At 42.2% G+C, this 18,017-nt stretch overlaps 1 protein-coding gene and 1 long non-coding RNA gene across 2 annotated transcripts in view; one reads left to right on the top strand and one right to left on the bottom strand.

Moving 5' to 3' along the window:
- The window catches only part of CPVL (carboxypeptidase vitellogenic like), a 109,484-nt gene that overhangs the window by 62,003 nt on the left and 29,464 nt on the right, over positions 1-18,017 (bottom strand). The window contains exons 7-9 of the mRNA XM_029925789.1: positions 16,628-16,694; positions 3,255-3,377; positions 2,626-2,757 (exon numbers count right to left, since the gene is read on the bottom strand). Coding sequence (XP_029781649.1) covers positions 2,626-2,757; positions 3,255-3,377; positions 16,628-16,694 — 322 coding nt within the window. The remainder of the gene's footprint in view (positions 1-2,625; positions 2,758-3,254; positions 3,378-16,627; positions 16,695-18,017) is intronic.
- Positions 1-18,017, top strand: part of LOC115280729 — a 39,412-nt gene that overhangs the window by 15,856 nt on the left and 5,539 nt on the right. The gene's annotated exons all lie outside the window — the stretch shown is intronic.

Raw genomic sequence — 18,017 nt, 5'->3', positions numbered from 1 at the left:
TTGTGCATGACATGGGGATGCCTGGTGGAGGGGACAGAAGGGCCAGAGAACCAGCCAACATTCTGCTTGCCAGGCTGTTATAACCAGGCTTGGGCTGCATTTGGAGAAACAGCCATCTTTATTTTCATACAATGGCGGTATCTGCTTGCCAAACCCTCAATCCACAGGACTACGTCAGCCCAAATGGAGATGCTTTTTTCTAAACTGTCCACCCAGAGGGGCCACTGTAGGCTAGCAGTAGTCCAGAATTGATGCAGCCTTTGGGGTATTTATCTTTAGAAATTATCAACACCAATGGGAAGATAAATTCAACCCTTAAGAAAGGATCTGAGTTCAGAACGAGTCAACAATCATTTGTTACCAAACAAATAAATACGGTGGGTGGTCAAGACCTGTGAAATCCAGTTTTTGCTTCACAAAAAGAACTCTGTGATCCAGAACAGTGTCCTGATAAGGGAGACAATACAGGACCAGAGATGGGCCACTGTACATTTAACAGAATGTCTAAATGTCTCAGGATCTTTATAGACTGCCTGAAAGTTGACCACAGGAGAAATACCTGGGTGGAGATTCGGGGTAGGGAATAACTCTACGGCTGCCTCAATCTATTAAGGGGCTTTTGGCACTTGAAGGCAGGACCTCTGGGCCTCAGCCCCCTCCTCAGTGAAGTCTGGATATGTGGGTGTGTAAGGGAGGCAGAGAACAATCTCTAAAAGTTTCCTCTAGCTCTGAGTTACTGCTCTTTGATTACCTAAATCATTTTAAGGGATCAGAACATCAAATAGGCTCTATTATTTAAGCCTGTTGATGATTTTGACACTGGTATTCCCTTGGGTCTCAAGATTTCTTAGAGACTTCTATTGCATGTGCTCAAACACATTTGACCAGCACTTGCTTACTTTCCCAAGTACCATTTTATCTACTTCCCTCGAAAAAAACAAAGGTTTTTATGTTCATTTATCACTCCAAATATTGGACCAATGGTCCCAGAGGCATTGCATACCTTCAAAGGTTTCAGGTTTTGTTGTTTTGTTTTTGTTTTGTTTTGTATTAAATTTTGGTGTCCTGTGCATTTTTTTTCTTAATAAATCTGGTTTGGCAGAGACTCTAACCTTCGAGGGCATCTTCTCAATACCTCCAAGTACAAAGAATAACCTGAGCTTGTCAACTATTTCACTAAACCCGTGGGTGCTCAGTCTCCTGCCTATGATAATAAGGACTATCTTAACATCAATAATTCCTGGACGCCTCTTCAAAAACACATCACATATCTCACTTGCCTATTGGTCTCACATGATGTAAAACTGGATATTAATTTTAAATTCTAAAGGTTCAATCCTTTTACCCTTTCTGCCTCCTACAACAGATAGCCTAACACTAGACTGAAAATAGTAACCCCAAGTTGAAAGGCAATCCCCCACGTTCCCACAAGACCCCTCTTCCTTGGCATTTAACAATTGCATAGGAGATTCTGAATCTACACTCTGTGGCCCCACCAGGCGTCCTGACAAGGAGATAGGGGAGGCCTCTGGCGTCTCGCAGGGTGGGTGGGGGCTTCCTGGGTTGGCTTTGCACATACAGTGGCTGTCAGAATTCATGGTGATGGCACTCATTGTCTTGGGTATTTCAGGTAGTGCCATGCACCCTACTTATAAAACAAGGCATAATTTTGGTACCCCTTTCTCTCTAAGTTTGTATGTCTCCTGTTTTGATCTGAACCGGCTGACCGGTGGTACCTAGAAGACTATTAACATCAGGCCTCAGCATTAATAACAACAATGCCATCAGGGGATGGTACAGGACGTGCTCCCAATAACAAAAAGCCTGAAGTCCTCAAAATGCAATCCTTGCCTCATTTACTAATGTGTGAAACAGGATGGCTCTATGGAAAAGGTGGCAAAACAAAACAAAACAAAAGCCCTTAAAAAAGACCATTGATACACGCTCTTTGTCTGCACTGGCTAAACCAAACCAAACCAAACCAAACCAAACTCAAACCCCGAAAACTTTAACATTTAAGTACAGTCTAGGTTTTAAATAACTCTCCCCTCAACAAAAAAGGTTAGAAATATAACCATATTATTTGATCCTCAAATGCAGTTTTAGGGGAGTAATGTGACAATATTTACAAATACCGATGGCGCTTTGTAAAAGTTTCTGATTTCTATACTTTTTATTGTCTTTGTTCCTGACACACAGGAACATGTGAGCTGTGGCCGCTTCACCAGCTGACACGCTGTGTGCAGATATTACCCTTCTGAAGGGTTTAGGGCATATGTTAAAGCATATGCATCCACTTTCTGGGTCGCCTTTCTTCTGATTCCTTGCGATAGGGTCTGCCTTTAGGGCTACACAGCATTTGAAGAAATCAGAACAGTTAATGAAAGACACAGTTAGATAAACACTCCAAGGTGATCGCGGGTTTTAAAATACAGCCAAAGTTAATTCAAAGAGACCCGGACAGATCTTGTCTTCATTTCCAGCCCACGCGTCTGCCTCCTGATCTCAGACAGCATCCCAGATAGACCTTCTCGAACAACAACAAAATGCCTGACTACCACGGGGATGCAGGGACCTCCTCAGATGGTTCTCATTGCTCTAGGGCATCGCGGGCCCCAGACTCACTTCAAAGGCTTGAAACCACCTCTCCTCCCTGATGTATTTCACGCAGGCATCACACTGCTTCTGGAAGTATTTTCTCTGCTTCTCATCCAACAAGCCAATTTGGTACAGGAATGTTGCATAGCCCCCTATGATCTGAGGAGAAAAGAGAAACACAAATGCCACAGGGAAAGAAAGAGAGAAGTTAGGGACCCACTTGCTTGGTGAAATAACCCTTTGTAATTCGCCTGCTGAAATGAGTCAAGCAAGACGGTTAAACACACACACACACACACACACATCCCATAGAACACACAAACATGTACACAACACATACAAACATACCCAACACACATACTGCACACAAACCACCAGCATACACACGCAACACTCATGTGCACAAAATAGACACAAACATATCACACACACATGTGCGTGCCCCACATTTACACTCACATCCAACCTAGGCTGACATAGTGAGTGGACCACTTAAAACATTTCATAAAAATTGGAAGATTTCAATCATTAGGAAGTCAACTGGGCCACATTATTTCTATCAAGTTAGGTCTCTAAGGTATAAAGGAGCCTCCATATGACGAAAGGGGATTTAATCTTTTTAGGGACAGAACAGAAAGGAAAAAGGAGATACTTACTGACTCAGGATCAGTATATGCATCGCCAATAGCAACTCTTTTCAGGTTGATCTTCATTGTCATCATGCGGTTGAGTGTGTGGATATAGTGCGCAATGGCCAGCACGTACTTCCCTGCGTAAGACTGAGAAGGGCGGATGTTAAAATGAACCATGAACATCACGCTTTGGTGCCATAAAAATTATGTGTTTATGGGGCGCCTGGGCGGCTCAGTCGGTTAAGCCTCTGACTTCAGCTCAGGTCATGATCTCACAGTCCGTGGGTTGGAGCCCCGTGTTGAGCTCTGTGCTGACAGCTCAGAGCCTGGAGCCTGCTTCCGATTCTGTGTCTCTCTCCCACTCTGTCCCTTCCTTGCTCATGTTCGCTCTCTCTCTCTCTCTCTCTTTCAAAAATAAATAAACATTTAAAAAAAGCACGCACGTATGCAAGCTAATTAAAATAACAATGAAACAGTAGTCTTTCCACATGAGACGTACCATGCATTTTCTTCACCTGACACTGTAAATCACACAGTAGCACAGAGCTCTGTTTCTCACTCCCTTTGGCTTCCCAAACAGCACCAGTGACATGCAAGTCATGGGCACAGTACACAAAAAATGACAAGTGGACACGTAATAGGTGAACAGTTTAAATTCCCTTCCCAAATACAATAACATGGACCAGTGAATACAATTCTGCCACCCACCGAGCCTTTCTTATCAGAAAGCTCCATTCAAAACTTTATTAAAAATAAAAAAAAATCTCAAGGCCAAAATTAAGATTTCAGAATACGTATGATGACGCAGTTCGAAAGCAACACGTATGAAAGCAACACGTATCACGTATTTAAGCAAGAGGAAAAAGAAAGTAATATTTATTGGCTACTGAAATTGTCACTTGACATTTATGTCTGTTTCCAACCTTTCCAAATACAAAATTCTTTTTTTAGCTTCAAAATATTTTGTGGAACCAAACATTCTAATTCTGCTTTTAGATTATGCTGATAAAAGTTACTATTCAGTATGTTTTAAAATAGTTCTGTATGTTTTACATTAAAAAGCCTCCTTTTGGACATCTCCATTTGCGCGTCTAATTATCAAACTTCATATGTTCAGAATGAAGCTCTAATCCTCAAGCCTTCCAACAGCCTCTCTATTGTTAACTCTGTTCTAACTGCTTAGGCCAAAAATCTTGATGCCATTCCTTATTTCTCTCTCTCTCTGTCTCTCTCTCTCACCCTGCAAAAATCCATCCGCGAACCTTGTCAAGTCTACCTATTCTGTCAAAATAAGTCCAGGCCCCAGTGTGTTCACATACCCATGTTTTATCACCTCACTCCAGGTTTGCTCATCTTCTACCTGGATTATTGCAGGAGCCTCATCGGCCCGCTGCTGTTGTCCTTCCCCCTCATCCAGTCTACTTTCAAGATGATGGTCTTCTAAAACAGAAATCTGACCATGCCACTCCTATTCTTAAACCCTCTGATGACTTCTCATCACCTTCAGAGTAAAAGCAAAAGTGCTTTTTTGGAGGCATAAGAATTGGCGTTATCTGGTCACTTCATTAACACTATTCCCTGCTACCCTCTTGCTCATTCCTCTCCAGCCTGTCTTGGACCATAATCATGACGGTGACTGGCACTGGCCCCTTCCAGCAGGGCCTTTGCATTAGCTGCACTGCATTCCTCCCCTGGAATGCTCTTCCCTCATTGTCCATATGGTTAACTCCCCTACTTCCTTCAGTGAAGTCTTCTAAGAATGCTTTTCCTGGCCACTCCCTCTAAAATTTTAACACCCCCCCCCCTTTTTTGACATTTTGTATTTCTCTTCTCTAGGTTTTCATTGAATCCCCTTCACTTTCCTATAAACTTCTACTAATTTATCTTGTCCATTGTTCTTCTCCCACCCACACTAGACCAGAAGATCCATGAGCATGGAAATATCTGTCTGTTTTGTGGGTTAGTATGTCCCCTGTGCCTGATGCTCTTTATCCGTTAGTGCTCAATAAACGGTTGTTGAATGACCTTGAATTAACTTACCTGCATTTGAAAAACACTAATGCCTATATGTTCAAAATAGACTAAAGGCATCATGTGGGTACATATGAGTCTGCACACCCTTTGTAATATTTCCAAGGCTCTGCAGGGGTCTGCAGTTCAAAGGCTGGGGGCTCCCAAGAGCTCTGTTAATTCCACACCATAATCTTATACTGGAGATGTGATTACTCCCATTTCAATATGAGGGCATTGAGGATCAGAGATGGTAAGTGGTAGAGTCAGAATCAAACCTGCTCTGACCTACTCCCAAACTTACACTCCTTCCAAGGTATGATAAAATAATGTAATTTGCCTGATATATACAAGATCTCCTCACTGATGCAGCCCCCTTGTGAAACAGTGATTATTTAGGCAAAGTATTAACTCAAAACTATGTACCACTCATAACCATGAGTACACTTTAGAGTCCTTGTGGTAATAGATGTGTTTACACCACTGAAGGGTGATTTGTTAGGAACTTATTGTTCACTTGTTAGGAACAATAAGTGAACATTTATCAAATCTAATTTCTGTAAGATGAACAAAAAAACCTATTTCCTTGAGTAGTCATTTCATTGGTAAAGATGTTTTGGGTAGTCATCATTGAGGAATGGTTTATTAGGCAACTCTTCTGTCACAGGCATCATGGTAGATATTTGAGAAGACACAAAAATGAATAAAACACAAAACTTGCAAAGAGAATAATTTCTTTTGAAAAAAATATGAAAAATTTGACTCAAATGAGATAGGGCCAAGTCATGGATTATTCTTCTCAAAAAGTGTACCTTGCCCAGCACATAGTAGGAACATAAAGACATATCTGAAAAATGAATGACTAACCTGTCATTACTGCTAAGCAGTTTTTCTCTATTGGATGTTATCACTCAAGCTGTCTTGTTACAAAACCTAGCAATAAAACATCTCTTTGACTCTTTCTGAGATGGAAGGCCCTGTACTTTAAATGGCTCTATTGATGGTGATGACAAATTCAGGTGAAAACAGCCACATTTTTATGACACCTTCCCCCTGTGACCATCGTGGATATCTGGGATACATCCAGGCACGAAATTAAGAAGGAGCATCCCCTCAATTTCTGAGCATCTACTATAAGCAGGCTACCTCCCCCACTTTAATCAGAGCCAACTGAAAGTTAACATTATCTTCCTACATTCTAAAATGATGAAAGCAAGGGTCTGTGGATTTCAGTCCCGTGCCTGGCTGGCATTCCATCTAGGCTCGGCTGCCTCCACATCCCCCACCTCTCATATCAAATCACATTCAAGTCAAGGGGCCTGGAATAGACTACAAGTAGATGGTCTCCCATGCTGGGGCTTGGCTCTGGCCTCATCCACGACATGCTTGCTAAGCGGGCCATTTAAAGAAAGCATGGGTAGTTCTAGAACCATGTCCAAAACAGATTCCTCACTGTTCGGCCCACATCTGCTATCCTAACGATGATGTTTATCTCATCTGTGCTTTCTAATGACTATCACACACGTCCTTGCCCTGTGTCAGTGTGACAAATCCTTCACTGCTGTTTTCATTAATCATTCCATTGGCTGAGTGGTTCAGGCTGTCGCACAGTAGACAATTATGGGATTCTTTTATGGAAAACAGACACTGAAACAGTATAATGAAATTTCAATTATTTTCGGTCTCCTTGTTGAGCCTTTTTTTTTTTTGCAAGATCAGGCTAGTTTATTCTTCCTGAATTATGTATTTCTCAATTTAACAATTCTCTGATCACTGCAGCCCTTTAAAAGATAACCAGACAATAAATCAAATGTTCTACTTGCCCAGTTTTCTCTTTTCTGGATGGATTTTAAATAGAATATAAGTTTATGTTTTCGGGGGAGAATTTAGGTGTGGTCGTCTGATGGATCAGAAATGAACTTGACAGCCCTCAGGACTTCCGATTGCAATCCTGTAATTGGATGACGTCTTGTTTCTTTTGTTCTGAGCCCTGCCTGGAACAACGATGAGCACAACCACCAGGGCAGCTTATTAGCTCTGTGGTTTCTTCAGTCTCTTGCTGGTGTTCGTCAGTGTGGGCAGCAGCTGGCCGCCCAGACTCCTGAAGCCTGTGAATTAGCACCAGCCTTCTACCAGCAGATCGGACCCTGGCCTCATCAAAGCTCTAAACATCATCAAAGCGATTATCAAAGAAGAAAAGGGGAGCACCATGGCCAGAAACTATCTGAACATGTATTATTTTAGAATTCAGCAGCGACCCCCGAATGAGGACCTCAGCCAGACAAACGTATTTTTCTCACATGATCACTCAAAATAGGTCAGCCATCGACATGTCAGGATTTCAGTCCGCCCTTGTTATTCCTTCCTAATATTTAAAGAAGCCTCAAAGCTGCAGTATCCAGCACTGTTATGTGGCCCATGTTCCCCACGGTGACCATATTTTTTTGAGCTCTGCTCTGACAAGGAGGACCAGAGATATTAGGGTATGTTTGTCTATGCTTGTATTCCTGGGGCTTAAATAAAGCAATAAGCCTTCGGTTTTCCTCTTACAACACACGGATCTCGGAATTCAGCTTTCAGTCTCATATTTCCCCCATGAGAGGAAAAGGTCTCAACATCACAGCTGAACAGTGGTTTTCAATCTCAGTCGGCAATCTTTCTGAGTTCTTAAATGATGTTTGGAACAGCCTAATGGAAATCACGTTAGGAGCACATTGTACTTGTAAAAATAGTCTAGAGAGAATGTAATGCTTCGTTAATTATCCAGATGTGTAAAAGCAAAATGAAATAGGGACTTAAAGAAACTTGTAATTGCGTATTCTGTCTGTTGCCCTCCCTTACGTCTTCCCGCAACATTCACAGCGGACTTACTGCACCCCCCGTCACTCGGTCACTTTTAAAGGACGAAAAAAGGTTTCATATCTAAAATCAAGTTTCAATCAACTCCCCTAGAAGAAAAAAAAATCATGTCAGAGAATAATGCTATAATGGAAACAATGTCCTCTTGCAGAAATTTCACATATGTTAGCAGTTACTATTGTTTAAGCTACTCTACATTTCTCGTCTACATTTCTTACCAAAGTTTAGTTTGAAAAAAAATAGATGCAGTTATGTTCAGTCTCTGCCTTGCTTCTAGGTATACGTTTTATGTAAAACATGCGGAACCCTCATCTATGATAATGAGCATTATCCTTGGAAATGAGACACACCTAAACCTGGACACAAAGTGTCACTATCCACAGGCCCTAGTTCATGAACTCTGCCTGGAAGTGGAAAAGGCAGAGTTGTCAACCTCAAGAGTGGTATGTTGAGGACGGTCAGGGTTATTTTTGCACCCCCTGCTCTGTTGTGTCTCAAGGCCCCTGCCACTCCACTTGGAATGAACATCTCTTTGAGGAACTCACCAGAAGGCTGGTAATAACTCTTCCGTGACCCCAGAAGAAAACACGGCAGGCTGCCCTTGTGGAGAGAGTCATGTTTGTGCTGGATCCTCTAGCACATCCCCCAACCAGACCGTTGGGGGACCCACCCCCATTTATGGAGGCAGTCAAAGAGAAAAAGGGGATACGCCTTGAAGAGAGCTTTAGACACACATTGAAAAACCTCAAAAACTGGTGAAAAGCCTAAGTGTAATGGAGAAACAGAGGATACAGCAGCCAAGATGGCACTGATTTAGAGGGACCTTGACTTCATCTAGCCGCAGGGTAGATTCTTACTTCACTCGGGACCATTATTTTCTCGGAGAGAAGAGGTGTGTCTTTAAAATGGCCAGTTCAGAAAATTAATGAATGGGGAAAGCGGGAACTTCAGTATTGTGGTAATCTCTACAACCTCCTAGACACATCTAGACCATGTGTCATCCAATTTCCAGACCACACTGCTGCAATAAAAAAAAAGAAAAAAGGCTTCTAACAAGAGTATGACTTTCTTCAAACATCTATTGTTCTTGAAAATGAGCTTAAAAGAAATGTAGAATCTCTAGGAATGGATAGATAAAAAAACATTTTGATTTGTATCTATTAGTCACATATTTATGCAAAGGTACATGCTATGCTGCCTTCCAAATGACATATTCTTATTTTGTATTGAAAGGTTGCTTCTTAAAAAAAAAAAAAAGTCCAGCAAAACCAGTATGAAAACAGTATGGAGGTGCCTCATAAAATTAAAAAGAAAACTACCATCTGATTCAGCAATTCTAGTTCTGGAAATATATCCAGAGAAAACCAAAACGCTAACTTGAAAAAATAGCTGTCCCTTCACATGTCCGTGGCAGCAGCATCTACAACAGTCAGGATGTGGAAACAACCTAAGAGTCCATCGATGGACGAATGGATAAAGTGGTTGTGGGACACACATAAAATGGAATATTATCCAGCCATGAAAACTGAGGAGTCCTACTATTTATGACAACATGGATGGAACTTGAAGGCCTTATGGCTAAGTGAAATAAGTCAGACAAGGAAGACAGTGTATGATTGCACTTACATGTAGAATCGAAAAAAAAAAAAAAACCCACACACACAAAACAAAAAAAAAAAAGAGACTAGACTTGTGGTCACCAGAAGCATAGGGTTTGGGGGAGAGGGAGTTAGGGGAAGGAGGTCAGAAGGTACAAATCCAGATCTAAGTCACAAATCCATTTTCAAGTCTAAAAGAAATATTGGCAGGTCACATGACCATAACTGAAAATAGACATTGGTCATGAGTTCAGGAGTTAAAGTGGCTTGAATGTCACCTAATAAAATCCAGTAATTTCCAAGCTTTAATAAATAGTTGCATTCCATGGATTTCAAACCTTTATATCACTTGAAACTTTCATATACTCCATTAAACTTTATGATCAAAGCTAAGTCTTTACGATTAAAACCCAGCCTTCGCCAGAAAGACAAACATTCAAAAGGACAAGGAACTTCTTTTATGTTTGTATAAGGTTGATAACCTTTAGAGATTCTGCACGAAATAGGGAAAGGATGTTGACTCCCTTCTAAGAACAGTGCACCTGCTCTCTGGGAAGAGGCACGTCTTAGAGGCGGAGGTTTTGAGAAAAGAGCAGCTAGGCTCCAGACAGCATCTGCATAAGTGGGGTTCCAATCTTTAGCCAGCTTCTCATCTATGGTCTTTGGGCTCCAGAATCCAACTGCTTTAGTCCCAATCCTGGCTGAGAGACTTGGTAAGGTCCCCCTATCCTCTCCAAGCCTCAGTCATCTCAGCTGTATAATGGGGATGATTATAATAGTGCCAGCTTCAGAAGGTTGCTATGACATACACAAAGCAGTGCTTAGCACCATGTCTGCCCTACAATCCACCCTCAGTCTTCTCACACAAGAGCTACAAGTGAATGAGAGACTCTTGAAGGCCTCCTTCTGGGTGCTGAATTCAAGCCTGGGCTAAAAGGACAATGGTGTGGGGCCTGCACAATAGTTCTCTCCCACTCCTGGCTTCTATATCAGTGCTGGAAAATCCCCTATTACAACTATCTTTCTATGGCTTAGCCTCAGCCTTCCATTCAAATGCAAGCATGCTGAGAGTAAGCTTAATTTATCAGATCCTTTCTAATGGACAGTGTGCTGATGGTAAGTCAGAAAAGGGGAGAGGGACAAAATAGTCATGATGGAGAAACAGGACCTGAGTACAATACAGCCAAGGAAAGAAAGGAAGGCTAAGGTTGAGAAGTAGGGTACCAGATGGACCTGAAAAATAAAGGAGTAGAAAGGAGGGTTCCCAGGGCTGGGACACAGAGCAGAGAGAGAAGGGCTGTGGAAGGGAGACAAAAAGAAACTGGTGAGAAATACCATCAATATTTTTATTTTGTCTAGCAACAACCTTGCACAAGGCTGCTCTGTAACATTCAACAAACATTGCGCTTAGTAGTATAGGAAACACGTTACACAATCATGGCTCTCACTTACTGGGAGCCTGCAATCCGCCCCCAGTGGACCATGAGGATTCCAGTAAATGTAGTCAGACTCCATGATCCCAGTAGGACTTCCCTCATGCAGATGAAGATAAAGTATCCCATTAAGTACACTAATTTCTAAAGAGCTTCAAAGTTTTGCCTTTATTTGGCCCTCAAATTAACCATGGAGGCAAAATTGCCTCTGAAGATAGTTGGCCCCTTCCTGCCAATCAAGAAGAGATGGTTGGTTTTGACCACATATTTTGTCATTTTGGACACACTCCCCATTCACTGGCACAGCCACCCACAGGTGCGGAATCTTTCCTGGGAGTGGATGCAAAAGCCGTCCACTCAGGGGACAATGGGCAGACCCCTTTCCTCCCGCCACCTCCCTGCCTTCCAGTGAGGGCTGTTTTGCTTTAACTTCTCTCTGGGCCCATGTACACTTGAGAGGATTCTAAAGCGGGTCTGTACCTCAAGAACAAGAGCAATCTCACTAATAGTTACTGGCTCAGAAAGGATAACACTTATAAAGAAAGTTAATTATGTGAATTAAATGCAGCTTGTTTCTCTTTTTGAAGTACATTTTTTTTTGTGCCCCGAGGAGGGTGATTTACAGACACATTTGTCTCTCTTTAGAGAAAATTAATTCCAGTTGGTGTCCTGGGCAGACATGGAAAGAAGGGAAGGGACAGGGCGGTTCTTCTTTCTGGATCATACCGCCTGCAGATCCCACGGTCCGCCCGGCTGCGGGCTCACCGAGGTCCACTCGGCAGCGGCAGGGAGCCTGGGTCAGTCCCAACACATCTTGCTACCATCCCAAACTCCAAAATACTGGCTAAGCCCCACCATCATTGTTCAGACAAAGCAAACCATTTCTTTTAAAGATGGTTTCAGAAGAGCGGGAGAGGCAATGCCACTTCCCAAAAAGAAGTGAGCAGAACTTTCTAAATATCTCAGCCCCTGTCTACATGCATTAGGTCATGTGCTTTGGAGCCATAATGTATTAATCCAGCTTTTCAACATGAATGGTAATAACAGTCCTCATGTGTTCGGTACTCACCACAGCCATCACCTCATTAAATATTTGAGAAGGATTATCTAATTAGATGCTGAAAGCAATCCTATGCAGTAGGTATTGTTATTACTTCCAGACTCCCTCACACCAAATTCAGGGTGCTGAACAGCTGCTCTGGACCTTTTAAGCATCAGGGTACCCCTCATTTATGGTCCACAAATGGAAAGGATATTTAGGTCTGGTACATTTGCACTGAAAAGGAGAAAAGTGTTTCTTTCTTTTTTTTTTTTTTTCAAGTTTATCTACTATAAGAGAGAGGAAGAGAGAGTAGGGGAGGGGCAGAGAGAGAGAATCCCAAGCAGGCTGTACACTGTCAGGGTGGAGCCCGACTTGGGGCTCGAACTCACAAACCATAAGATCATGACCTGAGCCAAAACCAAGAGTCAGACACTTAATCAACTGAGCCCCCCCCAGGCCCCCCAGAGAAGCATTTCTGAGTTTACTAATTTATTTTTCAATCACGATTCTGCTATTCTCATGGCATTATTTGTTCAGCCTCCTGAACAGTGTGAGGAAATGAAGAGCTCTGAACAGAAAGGATTTCCCTTTCCTGAAAAATCTATCACATCGTTTTTTTTGTTGTTGTTGTTTTTCGTATGTTTTTTTTTTTTTTGGATGGAGAGAAGGAGGGTGGATATTACATTAAAATTGCAATTGTATACAGATGCTATAAAAGTACATCTAGGTAACTACGGCTGAACATCTAGTAAAGCAGAAAATCCCTGAAAGCGATCTAATTGAAAAACCAAGCCCTCCGACTATAAGATGAAAAGCAGAGGCCAGGAGAGGTTAAAGAGCTTGCCTGGAACCACCCAGAGAGGCAAAGCCAGCAATGAATCTCAGGTCTCCTGATTATTCACCCAGAACTCCTTCTACTTTTCCATTCTGCCTCCTACCCTTAAAACAGAAGACCAGATGGAACAAACTAGACTGGAAAAATGTAGCATTCTAATGAAACAAACCATCAAGGTGTTATTATTTAGTGCTCTTCCTTCTAGAAAGAGATGGGGCCCTGGATTTAACATATCCCGGGTAGCCCCTATTTGATGCTGCTGTCTGGCAACTGCCTCTGTATCCTAGCTCTTGCCTGCCCTCCTTCACATCTTCCTTCATCACTTGAAAGGCACAGGTTTCCTTAAAAGTATTCACCCTGGCAGCAAAGAGTGTAAAAAGAAAATTGTCCTTTCCTACACACATTCAGAAATTACCAGGCAGAAACCACCAAGCGGACATGAACTAGACAAATTTTTCATCAAGAATTTGGCAGCTTGGCTGAAAATCCAACACCATGGTTAACAACATCACCACATTATTTGCAAGGGAGGAATTAATTACACAGTAAGCAGATCATTCTTCTCTTGGAGGTGGAGACTTGGAATCTTTCAGGGTTGCTTCCAAAATGACAGGGGCATTGCTTCCTGCCCCTTCGGCCAACTTGCCTTCAAAATGTGTTAAAAGTCAAGGAACAGCAGGGAATTATTGGTAGAGGTCCTAAATAATCCTGACCAGATAGCTGGCTTAAAAAAGACATAAGTAGAGAATGCCAAACAGTTAGAGTATCCTTTCCAAACAGAGAAGAAAGAAGGCAGAAGACAAGGAAGTTCCTGGTTCCATTAACTTGCCATTTCCTTGGAAAAACTGAGACTATTTTTACCTTGACTCCCTTCCAGTGGACCTCTGTGGTTTGTCCAGGATCCTTCCAGCCCTTCCTCTAGTACCATCACTCATCTCCCACTCTCAGGCCTTGTGAGTCAGAGAATGAGGACCCCACTATGATCCTACCCCTGCCAGCGTGTTGGGCGGGCCTCAGGCACCATCATGGCTAATCTGTATGTCCATCCCCTTGACCCCAGTCAAGAACAGTTCTAGAACAGGCATGGGGTCTAAATGGTCACATGAGATTCAAGGATATAGTGGAGTTATTGGGGAAGAAAAGTTGAGTTGATAGGTTATACCTCGAACACTGGAAAGGGGTAGAGGGGCCAGGGTACCAGTGAAAGAAACATAGCTTAGAATGAAACCAGTGCAGGACAAGCCAAGTGAATCGATCAAGAGAGAATAAGAGACAAATCCCTGATGACAACGTTTTGAGCATCCGGTCCTGGCCATGAATCAACTGATCTTCTGTTTTACTTGAGCCATTTTGAATAGGGTTTCTGTCACTTATAAGCAAAAGAACCTTGACTAACACGTCCCTACGCATCTTTCAAAATCCAGTTTAGTTGTCACCTCTTCTGTTTGGCCTTTCCTGAGAATCTCATCGTGAGAGAAGTAAGCTATTTGCACTCTCCTTGTGCTATGTGTCTTTATAGCCACTTCTCTAATCGTATGTTTCATTCAGTATTTTACTTGTGGCCAGGCTGTCAGATTTAGGGTCAATGTCTTATTCATCGCTGAATTTTCAATACTTGTTCAATGCCTCAGAAATAGTAGTCACTCGATATATGAGTGCTAATTGAAGTGAATTTGATTCTAACTACTCTTTCAGCGAACACTGCACCCTTCAATGATTTCCCATTACACTTAGAATAAAGTCCAAAATCTTCCATGGTCCTTTCAGATCTGCCTGCCTCTCCCATCTCAGCTCCGTCTACAGTGGCCCCGTACTTTTTCTCCCTACCTCGGAGTCTTTGCACTTGCTATCCCTCCTTCCAGGAAAGCTCTTCTCCGAGGTAACTGCAGCTCTCTGCTCCACTACCCCACTCACTCTACTACTCTCGGCACTCTGCCAATTGTGTCCTCATCAGAGAGCTTTTCTCCGATGGTCTTATCCAGAATAGCATCTCTCACTCTGCTACCCTTACCTGCTTCATCTTTTTTCATGACACTCATCACCACCTGATACATGTGGCACATGTTTATTTCTTCATTTGTCACTGTCTTCACCTCTACAATGTATGAAGGCAGGAAATTGTTCTGTTTTGTTCACAGTTGTGCTCCTTGCACTGAAGGGTTCTTCTGTTCTCAAAATATTGGCTGCTAGACCTTTTTAAAATAACTTTAAATTTAATTGGATGAAAAAAAAGAAACCCTAAAATTGAAACCAACATAGGCAAGTGAACTTAAGTATATGTTAAATTGTTGTTTTTTTTTTAATAGTTTATTTTTGAGACAGACAGATAAAGCGCAGAGGAGGGGCAGAGAGAGAAGGAGACACAGAATTGGAAACAGGCTCCAGGCTCTGAGCTGTCAGCACAGAGCCCAATGCGGGGCTCGAACCCAAAAACTGCAAGATCATGACCTGGGTTGAAGTCAGACACTTAACCGACTGAGTCCCCCAGGCCCCCCAGCTATATTTAAATCACAGCATAGGGGCGCCTGGGGGGCTCAGTCAGTTGAGCATCTGACTTCAGCTCAGGTCATGATTTCATGGTTTGTGAGTTCAAGACCCACATCAGGCTCTGTGCTGACAGTCAGAGCCTGGAGCCTGCTTCCGATTCTGTGTCTTTCTTTGTCTCTGTTCCTTCCCCTCTCATACTCTGTCTCTCTCTCTTTCTCAAAAATAAATAAACATTAAAAAGAAAAATTTTTTAAAAAACACAGAATAGGGAAGGAAAAAAGAACCTCCTGAGGTTGAATTAGAACTATGGTCTCAGTGTGAAGTCATTCTGTTCCCTGGTTCTGCCTACAGAGAGAGTCTAAAGGAAATGGCATCCCTGGAGCAATGAGCACACTTAGTGCTCAGGTCTTGAGAGAAAAAGAAAGGAAAAAAGACATTCTCTACAGAAGAATACTAGATGATATCTATAGAAAGATAGATCAGAAAAAAAAAATCACCATTTACAGCCCCCAGTGGAATAAGAGATTCAGGCAGGAATCATCAATGAATGCTAAAACTACTGGGTGACAGATTTGCAGGGAACAGATTTTCACATGGTCTCATGTTCTTTATTAATTTTGAAAGCAAAAGGGCACCTTTCCAATGGTGAGATCTGGCAGAGACCACCTGGACCAAGTGACCAAGTGTAGCATCGCCAATAATGAGACAAACAGATATTACGCACCTCCTAATGTGATATGATAGGAAGCATACACATGACCTATGTAATGTGCTTGCCAACATGCTCTTGCTGAATCTAAGCTTTGTGGATGCACAAATTCAGAAATGGGACATTCCACAGGGCACCTGGCCTAAACTCTTCAAAATCATCATCGTGAATGACAACCACAACAATACATCAGGGGATTGAGACCCAACCACCTACTGTGCTATTCAAAACGTTACTGAGCCCTGGATTTATTAAAAACAGGTTCTAGAGAACATTTGGGGGATAACTAGGGAATTCTGAATATGGGCTGAATTAGTGTTAATATAGATTTGTGTATGTGTATGTACATACTGAGCGCATAAATCATAGTACTTCAGTCCTGATGATATTGGAAGCACACAAGAAAAAAAGGACTTCAACTTACCTCCCCAGTGGCATAAAAGTCATTGTTTTTATACTCAGGGAACAACAGGAAAAAGTGAATTAGTGCACTGCAAAAAGAAGAACACGATAAAAAACAAAATCACATGGAATCAGAAAAGCTTACTGCTACACTACCGGATCTAACCCTTTGACAATGTTTCACATCTGAAGGAAGAGGCCATCAGGCTGTGAGCTCCTCTAGGCATTATTCTCAAAGTGTCATGTGTGTAATGTTCCACATTGTGGATGGTTAGAAAATAATTGTGGGCTTACTTTTGGATACTAAGGAGTTGAGACAAGTGGACATCGACACTCTGGGCAGGTTTCCAAATCTCTAGGTTACCAACCTGGATCATCTAGCTGTTGAGGAGACCTTTGAGTAAAGCGATTCAGGTTTTCACCTATTATTACAGCAATTCCTAAAAAAAAAACTTTAATGTTTATTTATTTAATGTTTAAATGTTTACTTATGTTTTAATGTTTATTTATGTTTTAATGTTTATTTATTTATGAGACCAAGTGAGTGAGAGACCAAATTAGAGAGAGCGAGAGAGAGAAAGTGAGCATGAGCAGGATGGGGCAGAGAGAAAGGTAGACACAGAATCCGAAGCAGGCTCCAGGCTCTGAGCTGACAGCGGGGCTTGAACTCACGAGCTGTGAGATCATAACCTGAGCCAAAATCAGTCACTTAACCCACTGAGCCCCCAGGGAACCCTGACAGCAATTCTTGGAGGTAGTTCCGCAAGCTTTAAGACCCCATTAACTTGTGTTTCTGGTGAAGTAACGAGAATGTTACTTGCTTACCAACATCTTCCTGTCAGGAACCCTGAACATTTCTAATGGGGGTCCCAACATTTCAGCGTTTTAATAACCAAAGAACACAAATGGCTGGAAGATGGCCATAATCTAAAAGAAAATCACCAAATGGCCAGATACGTAAGTCACAGTATGGTGGCATGTAGGCTAAAAAAAATCACACTTACTAAAGAATGCCAATAGCCACTTCAATGAGTTCCACTGAAATAGATTTAAACAGACACAAAAAATTGTTTCATAATAAGCAAGAAAAGGGTAGATTATTGAATGATTCTCTACTTGACCAAATCTCTCGAAAAGGAAACAAAACTTGTGAAACTCAGAAGCTCTATCAGTGTTTTGACCCAGATTGCATTGTCTGAGAAGTTAGGCAGAGCTTTGTTCCAGCTTCCTGCTGACGGACTAAAAGCCAGGAACCATCCAGTGAAGATGAAAGGCAAGGAAGGAGGCCCTGCAAAACCAGGAGGAGGAGAAAGTTCAAGGGTTACAGAGAGGCAAAACTGGGTCATCTCGATTACCGAGATCCTGGCTGCACTTAATTTTCAAAGGCTCCATAAAAATCCACCATGAAAGGC

This window comes from Suricata suricatta, chromosome 2, assembly GCF_006229205.1.
Source record: "Suricata suricatta isolate VVHF042 chromosome 2, meerkat_22Aug2017_6uvM2_HiC, whole genome shotgun sequence".
Classification (NCBI taxonomy): domain Eukaryota; kingdom Metazoa; phylum Chordata; class Mammalia; order Carnivora; family Herpestidae; genus Suricata; species Suricata suricatta.
The sequence above is the reverse complement of the archived record's forward strand: the minus strand, read 5'-3'. Positions and strand labels throughout refer to the sequence as shown.